The sequence below is a fragment of the Cuculus canorus genome, chromosome 8 (assembly GCF_017976375.1).
Source record: "Cuculus canorus isolate bCucCan1 chromosome 8, bCucCan1.pri, whole genome shotgun sequence".
Classification (NCBI taxonomy): Eukaryota; Metazoa; Chordata; class Aves; order Cuculiformes; family Cuculidae; genus Cuculus; species Cuculus canorus.
Genome location: NC_071408.1, coordinates 20,101,619 through 20,118,548, shown reverse-complemented (window position 1 = coordinate 20,118,548; position 16,930 = coordinate 20,101,619). Strand labels below are relative to the sequence as shown.

The 16,930-nt window shown below is 39.9% G+C and overlaps 1 protein-coding gene across 2 annotated transcripts in view; it reads left to right on the top strand.

The window, feature by feature from the left end:
• HOOK1 (hook microtubule tethering protein 1) overlaps window positions 1-14,723 on the top strand; it is a 31,828-nt gene extending 17,105 nt beyond the window's left edge. For both annotated transcript variants that reach the window (XM_054072954.1, XM_054072955.1), the window contains 12 exons: window positions 541-742; window positions 1,408-1,518; window positions 1,764-1,851; window positions 1,947-2,007; window positions 2,486-2,626; window positions 3,266-3,353; window positions 4,066-4,100; window positions 4,617-4,699; window positions 5,038-5,138; window positions 5,486-5,587; window positions 7,217-7,285; window positions 11,089-14,723. In XM_054072954.1, the coding sequence (XP_053928929.1) occupies window positions 541-742; window positions 1,408-1,518; window positions 1,764-1,851; window positions 1,947-2,007; window positions 2,486-2,626; window positions 3,266-3,353; window positions 4,066-4,100; window positions 4,617-4,699; window positions 5,038-5,138; window positions 5,486-5,587; window positions 7,217-7,285; window positions 11,089-11,247 (1,240 nt within the window). In that variant the 3' untranslated portion in view covers window positions 11,248-14,723. The remainder of the gene's footprint in view (window positions 1-540; window positions 743-1,407; window positions 1,519-1,763; window positions 1,852-1,946; window positions 2,008-2,485; window positions 2,627-3,265; window positions 3,354-4,065; window positions 4,101-4,616; window positions 4,700-5,037; window positions 5,139-5,485; window positions 5,588-7,216; window positions 7,286-11,088) is intronic.
• The last annotated feature ends 2,207 nt before the right edge of the window (window positions 14,724-16,930 follow it).

The window sequence follows — 16,930 nt, the reverse complement described above, 5'->3', positions numbered from 1 at the left end:
GGATATTAAACACAGATATTAAAATTAGTGTATTTATGATACAAATATTTTCTTACTACAAAGATTTTTGTTAATGATCAGCTGGTAATTCTTGCTCATATCTGCTAATGATCATTTTCGTAGTGCAATTATGTTCTGATTGTGTGTAACCTCGCAATGGGAGCATCTTTGTGTTTTTCCTTACTAGGTACCAGTGCTTTGAGGTGATTGACTAGCACAGGAAGTTGTGCTGTGTTTGCATTTACACCCTACAGAACTCCCTAGAGATATTTAACATACTAACCCTTCCTTGTACATCTGGCATAAAACTGTCAGCCTTACTCCCACTAAAACTCTGGAGTGATTTCAATTTTTATAAGCAATCTTTGCATACTGAGAGTTTGCGTTGATTATGCATTTAAAGAGAAAGCAGTAAGGTTTAACTCTGCTGTTAAGCAACTTGCATCTCCCTTTGAAAATAGCTTGAGTGTACGTGAAACCAGAATTTGACTTTTTTAGAAGAAACATGCTTACTCTTCTAATTTCTACTTGTACTTTAAGGGCTACTGCAGACAAGGCAAGTAAGCTGGAATCAACTGTTGAAGTGTATCGTAAAAAGCTACAGGATCTGAATGACTTCCGCAGACAAGTCAAATCCCTGCAAGAAACCAACATGATGTATATGCACAATACTGTCAGTCTAGAGGATGAACTGAAGAAAGCCAATGCAGCACGTGCCCAGCTAGAAACCTACAAAAGACAGGTAAGACTCCATCTGTACTTAAGGTGTTACTTTTTCCTCAGATAGTTGTCTTGCCCAAATTAATTTTTTTTTCATTGAAATATAATCAAAATAACAGTTTAATTTAACAGCCCAAGACTTAACTGCATTGTCTCCTTAGAGTTTCTGATCTGTGAAAACTCCTTCATACTCGGACATTCACTTTCTGGTTTTCCTTGTTTGTTAGACTAGCAAGCTTAAATGTAGTTGCACTTCAACTTATTGGTGTCCATGGTTTGCAGGCTTTTCCTCTTTCCTTTAACTGAGGTAATTTGTGTGCCTGGGAGAGGTTGTTCACTCATACCACTTGTTTGTAATATTCTTTAACTTTTTCACAGAAATTTATTCTAAACTGTATTAAGTTTTATTTCAATTTCACTTAACTTCAGTAGTAGCAGCAGTTAAATATTTAAAAAAAAAAAAAACACCTTAGAAGGCAAAATGAAACAAACCCCCCAAACCAAACAAAATACAAAAACAACAAAAAAAAAACCCAAACACAACCCCCCATCGCATCTCCCCTCCCCAGGCTTGGAGGACTAGCTGTTTATTTTGATTGAACTGGGCAGGCGTGGACACTTCATCAAAGCTTTTAGAGGTAGCATCTTGCAACATTCATGTGCTGAATGTAGTCTCTTTATAAAAAGGTTCAGGAGCTTCATAACAAACTCTCTGAAGAATCAAAAAGAGCTGATAAGCTAGCATTTGAAATGAAGCGACTTGAAGAAAAACATGAAGCTTTAATCAAAGAAAAAGAGGTAAGTCTCCTGAACAAGAGTTTATTTGAGCACTTAACAAATCCCTCTCAAATGCTCTGCTTAAGGGAAACCTTCCCAGAAGTAGTACTGCCATAAAAATGAAGTTTAGAGACTTGTGTGTGTGTGTATATATACATTTAAAACATAAAATAAGTTGTAAAATTTGTGGATATGTCAGTATGACTTCTGATCGATATTATTTGTTTTAAAATGGACTTACTTCCACCTCAAATATATCTTCTTAGAGACTGATAGTGCAATGTGATGCATTAAAAGAGACAAATGAAGAGCTCCGGTATTCACAGATGCAGCAGGATCAGCTGAGTCAAACAGGTATTGCTTTATCTTTGGAGGCTCTTTTCTATAGATGAGTGATTTCTTTAAGTAAACTTAAAGATTCTTTAAATAAACTTCCTGTACAATTTCAGGTGTCTCTCATGTTAAAAGCCATGAGAATCTTGCTGCTGAAATTCTGCCAGTGGAATATAGGTAAGACAACAAAGTTGAGCTTGTTTTGGGATCATCATGGATGGAGCATAATATTGTCTCTGTGAAAGTTCAGTATTTTCAACTACTTGACTCTCTATCTCACATCTTGCTTCCCCTCTGTCACGTTTGTCTGGACCCCCAGGAAGCTGTTAATTATTATTTTCCCGTACTATAATTACTTTACATTTTTTCTTAAAAGCACTTTTAAAGTCTAGCAGAGTAAAGCATAAAGACACTATAAAACCTGTGTTTGGAGTGACTTAAGATAAATGAACATTTTAAAATTAAAATACTATTGTGGTGTTTGAAAATTATAATTTACCTTTTAATGTGTAATTGCATTGTTACCCCAAGTATGTTCTTGAGCAGAACTCGTTCTGTTCTCTTGAAGGTTAGGGGAGGAAACAGAAATTTTACTTCCAACTTTTAGTCACCTTTTCTTAATTAACAGTGACTTTTTTTGTTGTTTTTGATTCAGAGAAAAGTTTATTCGGCTGCAGCATGAAAATAAGATGCTTCTGTTAAAACAGGAAGGATCAGAAAATGAACGTATTGCAGAGCTCCAGGAACAGCTGGAGCAAAAGCATCGGACAGTGAACGAACTCGAAACTGAAAAAAGGTGAAGGGTGAAATGACATCTTAAAATATTACAAAAAGTGATTTCTTGACCTTCAGAATGGCCTTGTGGCTTGCATCTAAACACTAGCATTGGGCAGGAAAGCCAATTATCCTTTTTCTTTGACCAGTGTCATAATTAACGAAGGGTTATGAAGCAAGCAAGAGGGAAAGTAACTTGAATGTGGTGGTGTAAAATGTGGTGGCAGATTTGTATGTAGCATACTCTGAAGAAAGGACACTCTTCTTGGCTCTTAATGATTCTTAGTGAATCAAGAATGATGTAAACTCTTTTTCTTAGAACTTCGAACTAATAATGTTGTAACATTTGGGTTATGCTCTGAATTTCTGCATCAGTTAATGAAAGCTGGAAGCAGTTCACTAGGATATTGGAATTTGGAGTAGTTAAGTTTTCTCAAAACTTAAAATTATCTTTTGTTATAAAATGTCTAATAAAAATGCCATGTGTTTGTTTCAGCACAAGTTCAAGTCAAACTAAAAGCGTTTGAAAACAATTTCTTAGTGGCTTAAGATCTGCTGTGTAAACCATCTGAAAAATTACCATCCAGACATGAAACAGGAAAATGTAATCATCTGTTGTGGTCTAATTAGATGGATAATAACTCTATTTTCTTCCTAAAAGGCTAAATGAAGAGCGTATTGGGGCGTTACAACAGCAGATTGAAGATCTGCAAAGGACTTTACAGGAGCAGGGATCCAAGACTGAAGGCGTAAGTGAAAGTTCAGGCTTCTTCACCTTCAAGTCCTTTGTTTAGATGTGCCTTTTCTTTTTCAGTTTGTCTAGTATTGATAACTGTGAAGAAGGCAGGATCCTAGCTTGGTGCTTTTTTGTTGTGGTGATTTGGTTTTGTTTTGGTTTTTTAAGTTAATTTGAAACACACTAATTTATGCAGTAGTAAGAGTAAGCAAGCTCAGTCAGAAACCCCTTCCCCAACAAACCCATGCCTTCCGAAAGCTGTTACAAGCAAAGATCTTATTTGAGGCTGTTCTAAAAATTTGTATTCTAGAAACTTCCCTGCCTGAAAATGACACCTTCAGTTTAGGTAACCAGACTTGGCTCTGCTGCATTCAGAGCAGTGGAGTTTAGTCACTATAGTATGAGAATCCACAAGACCTCTACAATGGCTGCAGTTCAGTTGAAAAGCTCATGGGTTTTGCCATCCCTTCCCCTTCTTTAAGGAACTATAACCCTTCTACCTTTTCCTTATTAAAATCTCTAGGTGCTGGTACTTGTATCTGTGTGATGCAAATAGTATGAATGCAGTTAGGGAAATGAATGAAAAAAGGCATTTTTTGCAGGATTTATTTGTTTTGACTTATTCAGGTGTTCTAAGTATTCTTGGCTAATTTGTAAGAGCACTTGAACATTACACAGTATGAAATACTGAAATATAACTGAATTTTAACTCTTTCCTTTCATAGTCTAGCAACCTGAAGCAGAAGTGGGCAGCACATATGTAAGTAAGGCACATGCATGCACAGTAACTTATCTATTCTAAATAATTTGTCTCTTGTAGCACAGAAACTGCCAAAGACTTAATAGGGGTGTCATTTTTCTAAGCCACTGATTTGAGAGTTACGTATGTAGTGAGTTAAGTATTCTAGTTTGTCTATTCTGATCATAATAATCTTGTAATACTAGTATCCATTCTTCATCACCAATAGTATTTTGACTATTCTGATGCTACAACAGACTGCTAAAACCATTGCTCCTACTGGACCCACAAGATATTTTGTTCTTTTTCTTTTCTGTTTCTGGATTTAGGTAAATGAGACTCAGCTCAGAAGTCACAATTTAAAAAATGTGCTTCTTCAAAAATACATACTAACATTTCTATTTAAACTGAGAAGAATTGCAAGAGTTTAAACAGTTGTTTAATACTTTCACTATGAAATTTCTCTTAAAACTGCTCTTAAAACTCTGCATGGGATCACTTGTGACCCTGATCCTTAGCCCAGCCTTTCATTTGTAGGGAAAAGTTGAATGAAGTTCACGATGAGTTACAGAAGAAAGAGGCTGATCTTGCAGAACTCCAGCCTGATGTTAGTCAGAACCGTAAGTTGTTGCTATGGAATAGTTCTCTGAATAAGGTTTCTGCTACTTTAAGCTTTAAACTTGAAACAAAGGTGAAGAGAGGATATTTTTTCACATGGTGATATGCAGGAGGAGAGGTTCATGGGGGCTTAGTGTTGTTGAACAGTACTGTGTGAAATGGGAATTCAGGGTCCGGTGGGACCTTATGGTACAACTGAAACAAAAAGAAGAACTTAAGAAATTGTGTAGTAGCTAAAAAGTTTATTTGGGGGGTGATTAAATCAAGAGAACAGTGAAAGCTTGAAGGTACCATGTCTAACTTTATTTTGCATGATGTTGTTGATAATTTCTGTAAATAGCCCAGAAGGTTGGAGAGCTGGAAGCAGCTTTGCGAAAAAAAGATGAGGATATGAAAGCAATGGAAGAAAGATATAAGATGTACCTTGAGAAGGCAAGAAATGTGAGTGGCATATTTTGGAATGTACATGTTCCTCTCATCAATTGTTAGAGGCTTGAGTTCTGCCCCCCCATCCCAATTAAAATTAATAGCTGCATGTTGCATTTTCAGTCACATTGCTCAGCTGCAGCCAGTTAAGTGTATGAGAAAGTGGGGTTTAGGCTAAAGCATGAGATACATTGATTCCTTTGTATACTTTATGTTCTGTTCTACAGTGTAACAACCTAATTTTCTTCATAATTGCCTGCCATGCTCAGTCTGTTTTCATACTTCTACTGAAATAGCAAATGAGATGCAGAGCTGTTGAGAATCAAACCTGACTTTTAATGCTTTTGTTTTGTCTTATACAGGTGATAAAAACCTTGGACCCCAAGCTAAATCCAGCATCAGCAGAAATTATGTTGCTCAGAAAACAGTTAATAGAGAAAGACAAAAAAATTGAAGCACTGGAGGTAAAAATTTATATATATTTAATAAAAAACTTCTAGTATGTTCTGCTTCTGATATTAGATACTCAAGTGTATGTATACCAATGCATGCAGGCGAGGAAGTAAAAATGGGAGGAATTGGAGCTCCATGCCTAAAGTTATGCTATGATAGGAGTAACTGAAACGTGTTGGGACAGCTCACGTGACTGCAGGATTATGATAGAAGGCTGTAGGCTGTTTTGTAAAGACAGGCAGGGAAGAAGAGGAGGAGGAGTCGTGCTCTATCTTAAGGAGAACCTTGAGCATATACAGGTCATCTGCAGTGATTATGTAAGCCCTATCAAAAACCTCTGTGCCAAGATCAGAGGAGTTGTCTCTAAGGGAGATCTTGCAGTAGACGTCTGTTACCAACCTCCAAACCAAGCCAAGGCCAATGAACCAATACTTAAGTCTCTTAAGTGAGCTTTGGCACAACAGAACCTGGCTCTTATAGATGACTTCAACTATTCAGATATTTGTTGGAAGAAAATACAGTAGTTTACATATCGTCCATCAAGTTCCTGGAACGCACAGAGAACTGCTTCCTCTTACAAATGTTAGGTGTGCCAACCAGGAATGAGGCACTGCTGGACTTTCTACTGACAAACCCAGAAAACCTGCTTTGTAATATCTTAGTTAGTGATAGCCTTAGCTGGAGTGATCACAGTATTGTGAGTTTAGGATCCTGCTCATTATGCTGAAGGTCAATACTAAGACAAAGGTTTTAGACTTCAGAAGAGCAAACTTCAGCTTGCTCAGAGCCACAGTTGAAAGAGGTTCCATGGGAAACTTCCATGGAGGATAAGTGAGCTAGTGAATGCTGAGAGTTTTTCAAGAATGCTCCCCTGGAAGCACAAACCCAGTTCATCCACCTTTAAAGGTAAAGGAAGTAGGTGGAGCAAGAGACTCCCTTGGCTTAACTGCAAGCTTTTGACTCTGCTTAAAACTGAGAGAAGCATACCAGAAATGGAAAAGCAGACTAATACCTGTTGACAACTCCATGGGCATTGCTAGAGTGTGCAGAGATACAGTTAGAAAAGCAAAGGCTTAGCTTGAATTGAAATTTGCCATAGGTGTCAAAATCTACAAGAAAGGGTTTAGCAGATATGTAAGTAACAAGCAAAAGTGAAGGGAAAATATTGATGCACTGTCAAACAGGAAAGGTGAGTTAGTCTGACTCTAAAAGCTGCAGCCTCAGATTTCTTCTGTGTGTATGTGCTAGGTAAGTATCCTGTATAATAGCAATTCAGTAGCTCTGAATGTTCTTTTGTTACTGTGGGTGCATCCTTGTCTTTGACTTACAGGTGAAAAAAATACTAAATTATTGAGAGACTTTCTGATACACACTAGGGTCTTACACATTTCTCCCCCACCCCCTCGAAGTATGCTTCTAAGTTGAACTTGTGTAAAGTTTAGCCTCTTCTTGAATTAGTCTAGAACTTCTCTCATAGCAGTTTATGGAAGCATCTTTATTTACGCTTCTAAAGCCTTCTAGTTATTTTGCATGTTTAAGCATTTCTGCTGCTTGTATTTATTTCACTCAGTGGACTGCAATAAGTTTATGCAGGTTATTTCTGTGTTTTGACTGAGGTTGTCTTCTCTGTCTCTCTGCAGGCTGAATACAAACTTGCTAAGTTACGTGACTATGAAGAAAAGCTAATTGTAACTGCGTGGTATAACAAGGTGGGTCAAAAGTTTGTTGGTATCTCAGAAATCAGAAAAAACACGTTTTGCTAAATGTGACGGTTAACTCTCGCATTGTCCTTTCTTTTTAGATTCACTACAAACTTGTGCTTAGGCAGGAAAGCTGGTATTTGAGTTACTTGTGGCAGCAAAATCCAACTTGCTGATTAGCATGGCCTCATGTCAAAAACAGGAAACTAAGGAAAGGAACAAATCCTGAGAGTTCCATTTTAAAATGGGATCACTCTTCCACTTGCTAATACTGACTTGCAAGCCAGAATGCGAACTTGAGTGAGTTCTAGCTGGAATTTCCAATCCTATTGAGATACTTGGGAAATAGCAGCACAACATTTTGTTAGCAGCATAAAGAAAATAACAATCAACTATTTTCTAAAATTAGTTTGTTATAAGCTTTCTGCTTGTCTGCTGTGCTTTGGAACAGGAGATTTAATATTTGACACAGGGAATGACTTCTGTGTTAGTAATAGACTATTTGCTTCCACAAGCTTCTGACTGGATCTAGCAGGCTAAATTCCTGAATGTTCAGTACTTCTTGTTGAAGTTTTTGGGCTTGAGACAAAGGGAGGCCATCATTCAATAGGTTTCCAGACTGCTGCTTTAAATGTTTGTCTTTAGCACAGTATTTGTTAAATAAAGCTAGAGCCATTTTCTCATCCTGCAGCAGTGTTGCAAATGTTAGCATGTTTGACATTGGGTTGCTGTGAAAAGGACTGGAGAAAGTTGTTCATATGAAGCAATGTTTAAATGGAATTTCATAGAATCGTAGAACTATTTGGTTGAAAAAGACCTTTGAGATTGAGTCCAACTGTACCTGCCAACTACTAAACCATATCTCTGAGCACCTCATATACCAATCTTACAAATACCTCCAGGAATGGTGACTCAACCACTTCCCTGAGTAGCCCGTTCCAGTCTCTGATAACCCTTTCAGTGAAGACATTTTTCCTAATATCTAATTTGAACCTCCCCTGGTGCAACTTGAGGCCATTTCCTCTTGTCCTGTCATGTCTTACTTGGGAGAAGAGACCAACGCCCACCTCGCTACAACTTCCTTTCAGGTAGTTTTAGACAGTTGATAAGGTCTCCCCTCAGCCTCCTTTTCTCTAGGCTAAACAACCCCAGTTCCCTAAGCCACTCTTGTAAGAATCGTTCTCCAGTCCCTTTACCAGCTTTGTTGCCCTTCTCTGAACACGCTCCAACATGTTGATGGTTTTTTGGTAGTGAGGGGCCCAAAACTGAACTCAGTATTTGAGGTACAGACTCACCAATGCTGAGTACAGGGGCAGGATGACTTCCCTAGTCCTGCTGGCCACACTGTTTCTGATACAGGACTTCTTGGCCACCTGGGCATACTGCTGACTCATGTTCAGCTGGCTGTCAATGAGCACCCCCAGGTCGTTCTTTGCCAGGTAACTTTCTAGCCAGCTCCCTAAATACCCTTGGCTGGATCATGTTCAGCCCTGTAGGCTTGTGAATGTCTAATTGGCTGAGTAGGTCTCTTAACCATTTCCTCATGGGTCATTGGAGCTTTGGTCTGCATCCTGTCCCCGTCTTCTGGCTCAGGAGACTGGGTTTCTGGAGGACAGCTGACCTTACTATTAAAGACTGAGGCAAACAAGGCATTAAGGCATTTTATCTTCATCCTTCATCACTATTGTTCCACCTGCATCCAGTAAGGGATGGAGATTCTCCTTGGCTCTCCTTTTGTTGTTAATGTATTCATAGAAACAGTTTATTATCTTTCACAGAGTTAGCCAATTGAAGTTCTAGTTGGACTGTAGCCCTTCTGATTTTCTCTCTACATGACCTCGCTTCATCCTTGTAGTGCTCCTGAGATGCCTGCCCCTTCTTCCAAAGCTCATATACTTTCTTCTTTTTTTTCTGAGATTCACCCAGAGCTCTGCACACAGCCAAGCCAGTTTTCTTCCCTGCTTGCTTGTTTTTCAACACATGGGGATGGCCTTCTTTTGCGCTGCCTGGATTTCCTTCTTTAGAGCATCCAGTCTTCTTGGGCTCCCTTGCTCTTTAGGACTGCAGCCCAAGTCTGCCCTCTAAAAGTCCAAGGTGGCAGTTCTGCTGACCCCCTTCCTTCTCTGAAAATTGAGAATTCTATTATTCTGTGATCATTGTGCCTTGGGTATTCAATCATCACATCTCCCACAAGGCCTTCTCTGTTCACAAACAGGTCCAGTGGGGCACCTTCCCTTATTGGTTCATTTATCAGTTGTGTCGGGAAGCTGCCTTCCACACGCTCCAGAAAGCTCCTAAGCTGTTTCATTTCTGCTATATTATACTTCCAGCAGACATCTGATAAATTGAAATTCCCCACAAGGACAAGGGCTAGTGATCATGAAACTTCTTCCATTTACTTCTAGAATATCTCATCTTTCTCTTGTTCCTGGCTGGGCAGTCTGTAGCAAACTCCCACCATGATATCTGCCTTATTGGGTGCTCTGCTGATTTTTACCCATAGATACTCAACCCTATCATCACCATCACTGAGCTCAAGGCAACCAAAACACTAAGATAGAGGGCTACTCCACCACCTCTCTTTCCTTGCCTATCCTTCCTGAAGAGTTTATAGCCAGCCGTGGCAGTACTCTGGTTATGTGAGTCATCCCACCGTGTTTCCATGATGGCAATTGTATCATAGTTTTCTTGCTGCACAATGGTTTCTGATTCTTCCTGTTTGTTGCCCATGCTGCTTGCCTTGGTGTAGATGCACATCAGTTGGGCTGTTGATCCTGCCGCTCTCGTGAGGGGAATATTCATTTTTAACCCATCAATAACCTTTGCATTCTTGTTGCCACTTAAGAGTACTACCTCCCGCTTCCCCTGAGGTGACAGACCACAGAGCCTTGCTGGCACGCCATCCCTCAGACACTGGATGGCCATTTCCAGGCTTATTTCTAGCAAGTCAGGTTTCATTTCCCTCGCCAGTTAGATCTTGTTCAAAGCTCTTTTGATGAGCCCTGGCACCTTCTTGGTAAGCATCCTTTTTCCTGTTTGAGACAGGTGTACCCCATTATTTGCCAGCAAGCCTGGTGTTGTGCAGGCCAGCCCATGGTCAAAATACCCAAAATTTTGTTCCTCACACCAGACTCTGAGCCACATATTTATTTCCTGGCTCTTCTATTCCTTCCCTCATTGTTGCCTGTAATACGAATGACGAAGGAGAACATTATCTGTGCACTCGATCCCTTCACAATTTGTCCCAAGGCCCTGGAGTCCCTCTTAATGGTACTCAGGTTTCTTGTTAAAGTTTCAGTACTGCCTACTTGGAAAATCGATACTGGATAATAATCCCTAGGCCTTAACAGGGTTGGAAGGGTTTTTTCTGTGTCTTTAACCAAGGTCCCAGGTAGGCAGCAGACCTCCCTATGAAATAAGTCCAGTCTGCATATCAGGCCTTCCGCTCCCTTCAGAAGGGCCCTGTGACAGCAAACCTGTCTTTTGTTCTTTATGGAAGCTGTTTTGATGGAGGGCTTATTTCATAAAGAAATAATGGGAAATCAAAAAAGGAAAGTAAAACTAAATGGCTTATTTAGCTCGTTTTAAAGTTGATACTTCACTAAAATTAACACTTTCCATATATGAATGTGAACGAATCTTCTTTTTCTTCAGCCTTGGTTCATACCTTTTATGGCAACACGAGGGTATGTGGGAAGCACAGTAAAAGAAATTCTGTGTGCATTATAATGTGAGCTTTCTGTATGAAAGGTGGCTGGGGTTTTTTTCTTCTGTTTTTGCTATTGTATAAGTGTTGTTTAATTTATTTGCAGAGCATAACTCTTCAGAAGCTAGGAATGGAATCAAGACTGGTTGGCAATAGCAGTGCCTGCAGAGATGGTCCGGGACGCTCATTCCTAGCTCAGCAACGTCATGTCACCAATACTAGAAGGAATCTCACTGTTAAAGTACCAGGTGCAACATCTGATTAAACCACAAGGACCATGAAGAAAACTTACACGCTTAAGTGTCCTTAAATGTTTTATAGCCTCCGCTTCAACTATTTGATGAAAGAGGAGGTTAGAACGGTGGGCAATTGTGAATTCAACATTGGAGCCTATCAAGAAGTGATTAAGTCGATCAGTGGCATGTCTAGGACGTAGCACGTAGTTTTCCAGGTAGAAGCAGATTTAATAACTGCATTATGTATTTAAGCACAACTTAAAAGATTTATATTTGCCTTCAGAATATATTGTAAATATAAAAATATAAAAAAAAATAAAAATTGGCACTATATATTTAAAACTTTATTTAATGGGTTTGGGCTAGAAAGTTGACTTTTGTAATGGGAAGTTGTCAGGCAAAAATGTACTTCAGGAAACTGGCAATATTGGGCATTTTTGCTGGGCTCTTCTAAAAATAAATGTGAAAGATTGGTACCATGTTTTTAAAAATACTTTTTTTTTAGAATACAAAGTACAATTTTAAAGGCAAGAAAATACTTGCTTTATAAAAGAAGTGTAGTACCAATGGACTTGTTATAGAACAGAAAACAGGATTTGGTTTGTTGTCGCAAGTGAGAAGCAGAGTTACTCAATTTATGTAAAAAGAAGAGATTAAGTTTGTGCATATATACATGAAAGAAACCCTGTCTTTAAGATGTTGAATTCACTAAAGCCAAATAAGCTGTCTTTTCCTGGGGGGGGGAGGGGGGTATAAACCTGTTACAATAATTCAAAAGTCTGGGCTATGTTTTAAAAGTCTGGTGTATTGGTACGCTGCATTTACTTGCAGAAAGGGAAGGAACCCCATTTATTCCCAGCTATTTATACAACCCTGTGTATAGAAATTAATCTTCCTCTTTTTTAAATGTAGTTTCACTTCAGTTATTCTGAACCAACTGCGTGAGGCAGACGAAATAAAGATAGCTTTGCTACTTGTTGGCAGCAGAGATTGTTGGCAGGGAGAAAAGTGAATGAACTATAATAGTTTTGCAGGATCTAGATTGAAAAAGGTGAAATGGGGATTGATATCTGAAATTTGTATGCGGGAAGTTGCTATCTTTCACAAAATTTGTGTCGCTTTAATTACCAAATGTCTTATTTTTGTTGTGAACTGTATTTTTACGAAATCTGTTAGGGTCTGTTCTTCTTTGCAAACTGTCTAGAACAAATTCGTTATACCCATATTTAAACAAACCCACAGCAGCCCCTACAATAAAATGAGTACACCTAAACTAAGCATGTGAGGGTGCTGTACCAGTCTATGATAAAACTTAGCCATATACGTCAATCAAAGCTTATGTCTGTCTTCATTAAGGCTATCTTTGATTTGAGAGCAGGATTCAGCTTTGCAGAATTTAAGTTCTGAATTGTGAAGTTTGAGTGGTCTTCTATTTTGCATGCCCCTTAGTAAGGCTTGTTCTTTGATTTCTTCCCTCCCCAGCATCTCTGAATTCCTTATAGAGCATTGCTTGCAATGCTAGAGAAAAGGGAAGTTTTCATTTTTAATGCTTAGGTAGTGTTTCTTCGTAGCTGTGGTAGTTCTACAGTGCTGTACAGCTAGGCAGTCAGCAGAAATTTTCAGACGTTGTATCTGCAAAAGGCATTCTGTGAAAGCCAGTCTCACGCTAAGTGTGGTGTGAGCAGAGAATATGGTGGCCAAACTACTGTTGGACCGTTTTGTCTGTCAGGTTGTGTTCTTCAGGACTCGATGCTGCTTTGACTACCTCTTGGGTTTGAGGTCTTTTATTGCTGCAGTGATATGTTGGACTTTGTATTTTTAAGATAAAATTGCTTGTTTAATCTGCTAGTGGTGTGGGAGATGGTGAGCAGTGGAACAGCAGACTAAGTCTTAGCTAGATGCTTACATTTCTAGAGCCTGGTACGTTGGTGTGTTCTAGTGAAATGTGAAACTGTCACTGGTGATGTTGAATGGGTCTGTTAACCCTCGTTCTTTATGGCATGGAAACTTTCATGGATGTCTTTCCAATACTCACCTAGTTAGGTAGGCTTGATGCATTTGTCGTACTTCTCACAGTAGTAGAGCTGTGTCAGTAATCATATCAGGTGCTGAATAGTGAAAACCTTGGCGCAAATATCATTGATGTACACTTCTCAAAACTGCAGACCCTGGGACCAAAAAACGACCAAGAACCTCCCTGTCACTTAATTGGAAGCTTGTCTTCTGACGAACCGTGGAAGAATTTAAATGGCAAACTACAGACAGGGATCGGCCTTTTTCAGGGCAAGGTTGTCCCCCATAGGGTTATTGGGGTTGCGTAAAACAAATTGGGTTTCCAGGTGTTAGGTAAAATTCTACTTATTTGAGACTTTTCCAAACTGTTAACAGTTAAGCCTGTGAATATAGCTTAAGTGTTTCTTTGGGATTGAGAGCCTGTTTAAGAGTGGCTGTTTTATAACTGGTTAAACTTAGGTTATATATTATGAACAAGGAACCAATCAGTAGAAATAAATATTTGATTATAAGCCATGGTGTTGTATTCACTTCAGCTCATCTGGGTTTGCAGAAAAGATCATTAGAATAAATATTTTAACATTAACTTCATTCATGTCTAACAAAAAAAGCTACTAATAGCATTGCTGTGTTACAGCTGAGTTGTATGCAGCACGTAGCAGCAGAACAATGTCAATATGATGTTCTTTGACATAATTTTCATCACTGCTGAGGAGGGGCGAAGAAAGAGGCTACTTTTCCCTGCTGCAAGATGAATTCGTATCATGCCCGGACGGAACAGTTAGGAACAGATTCAAATCGCAAGATTAAATCATTGAATATTGCTGAATTTAATCAGCATTATTCATAGCTTTAGCCAGTTTCCAATAAAACGGGTAATAGAGATCCAAAGAAACAAAAAAAGTTGTGATTGACATATCATTTGTTAATATTTTTTTATTTAAGATTAAAAATAACCACTATGGAACAGAAGTGTTTTGTAGCAATAATACAGATTTTGGACTAGTAGGTTCTTAAGGTGGATCAGGCAGCAGTTTTGAGAAGATTCTTTTGCAACAACGGTATTACAGTGGATGAAGAAATATTCACTGGAAAAAAAATTTCACCTAACTGATCTTTTTGTTCATTAAAATATGTATATGGGTATTCTATTTTCTACAATATACACTTACTTGGAAATAAGTAATATAAGCAATACTGATGTTTTATTTAGGTAGCCATAAATAATTTAGGAATTAGAAAACAGTTGTTTAAGAGTTGGTAATGTCTAGTAAAGTAATTTTCTTAATGTTTTTGCTTTTTTCCTCTCCCCCCTGCACTAGTCAAGCTAGAGTTAAGGTTTTCAGTGTATCAGTGTCTACATCTTCTGTTTAAACCAAATGTAAACACTGTGTTGCATAGAACTTGAAAAATTGCACTAATTTTTAAACTTTGCTTTTATTTTTCTTTGGAAATAATTCTTTTATATTCACATAAAGATTTTTAAAAGTAATTCTTTGGTGTCTTTATTCCAAGCAATCCATTCAGTTGCCCGTGGCTGATTTCGGCATCCATGTTTCTGGGCAGCGCATGAACAGGGTCTGCGTGTTGCTATAATTAAACATCTGAAATGCCATGTTACAGCGTGGGTAATGTTTGTTTGTAACGTGTCTATGTACATGTTGCTGCAATGACAACACAGAGTTGTGCTGCCTTCCACCTCCTCTTTCCACTTCATTCCTGCTTTCACTTCTGCTCCTGCCCAAAGCTGGTTACCTCTACTCAGTTTGCTGACAGGCGTCTGAGCAGTGAGCAGGGGACCCTTTGAAGTAAAAAGACTAAAACCCACCATGAATTAGCTGTTGAGTGACTTTAGTAATTGCTTATTGCTTCTAAAATAGGTTAGGATCTCTGCCTCCTCTCCTCAGCCCCGCCTAAGGGGACAGGCACTCTCTGCTAAATCACTGTGCATGTTACTATTCAGAAAAGAAAATGCAGAGCAGACTGAAGAAAGCGGGTTATTTATGTGCATAGTTGTTAGTCTTGTTGACAGCTTTCTTGTTCCCCGAGTAGTAACCTCAACCCAAAACTGAGGTTGGGAAGAGAGCAGGTAGTTGTTCAGCCCTCTAAGGTGAAGATCAGCAGGCAGAAAGTTTCACAGTTTCCTTCAGGGGCCTCTTTTCAGACCTGTTTTTACTACAGAGCTTGGTTTTCCCACCTGAAGAACAAAACCTGCAGGTGTGTATCTGAGGGAGAGGAAGAGAAGAGGCTCTCAGCTGTGCAGGAAGCGTGAGCCAAGCTGCGGGCTGCTTTCAAGCCTGTATGTGAGCTGTGGCAGGACGCATATCCACAGCCACTGCTGCCTTCCTGAGCGCAGGAGGAGCAAAGCAAGGGCAGTGTGTGCAGGGGGGATCTTTCGCAGAGCTCGCTCATAAGAAGCTATGTTCAGATGCAGACTGCCTGTGCGGAGCCACGGTTTGGCACCCTATTTGCTTCCAGCTTTTCTGGTAGCTCCTTCATAGCCAAGCGCTGCAGCAGAAGGTTTGCATGTTTAAGAGAGCAGTGTCCCTGGAAGAGAAGTGTGGGAATACAGCCCCAAGAGCAAAGGAAGAGGAGGTGAAGTGCCATGCATGGGGGATGGCTTTGGTGGAGAGGGGTAAATACACTGTGCGACAGTCCTGTGAAATGTGCTCTTCGCTTGGAATACAACTAGCCCAGCGGAGACCTGTGGAGGAAAGGGAGGAAGCTTTGGGCTGTAGCAGCAGCCTGGGAAAGGAAACGGGAGTCTGAGCCAAGGAGTGTGGGGGGGGGGGAAGTCAGATGACACCTGCAAACTGTGGAAGTGTCCTGGGAGGAATGCTGTGCACAACAGAAACTCATCGCTGCTTCCCTCTCCTGTTTCCAGTTGATTCCAGGCACGCAGCCCACTTCCAGCCTTCCCTTCTGCTTCTCCCAAGGAAGGAAATGAAAGAACATAACAGTTCATTTGATTTTCTAGGCCTTGTTTCTGCCGCAAAGGGAAGATGTGGGAACTCCTTAGCTGGGAGCGAGTCAGAAGGGCAGCTGGCATGATAGGATGGCCAGGGAGTGCTGGGGCTAGGACTGCCTTATTGCACTAGTGAGAAACTGCAGTTTTATAAACAGGTTCCTTTGCTTCCTACCCATGTTCTAATGTCTCTACCTTATGGCTCTGTGAAACAGAAGCCTGAAGTGCCAGAAATAGTATTTTAGTCCAACTACTTGTCTCCACGTGGCTGTGCCTGGCACAGAAAATCAGAGGAGGCAGAGCCTTCCTGCTGAGCCCTGTATGTGAAGGAGCCTTGCCTGAAGCAATGCTCACCTGCTATCAATTTTGCGTTCTCTTGTATGGCTGTGCTTGGCACCATGTGCAGCTGTGGGGTCACAGGGTCTTTCTGCCCTTTTTGAGGCAGATCTGCAGGGCCAGCTCTCCTCCCGTGCTGCCTCCCATCTGCACTCAGAGGAGAAGAAAACACAGGTTAAGACCAGTAGATTTAAAATCCGCTTGGGTATTAAAGCCTGCATTAAAAAAAAAAAAAAAAAAAGATGCTTTTAATTCCTTCAGGAGATGAAGGAATCTCAAAGAGATGACGGGAAAGACTTGCTTCCTCTAGGAACATGCACTTGGAACAAGTACTCCAGGAAAAATGAATAGGAAAAGACTTTCTCCTCACTTCCTCAGCAGGTGAACAGGAGCTGGAG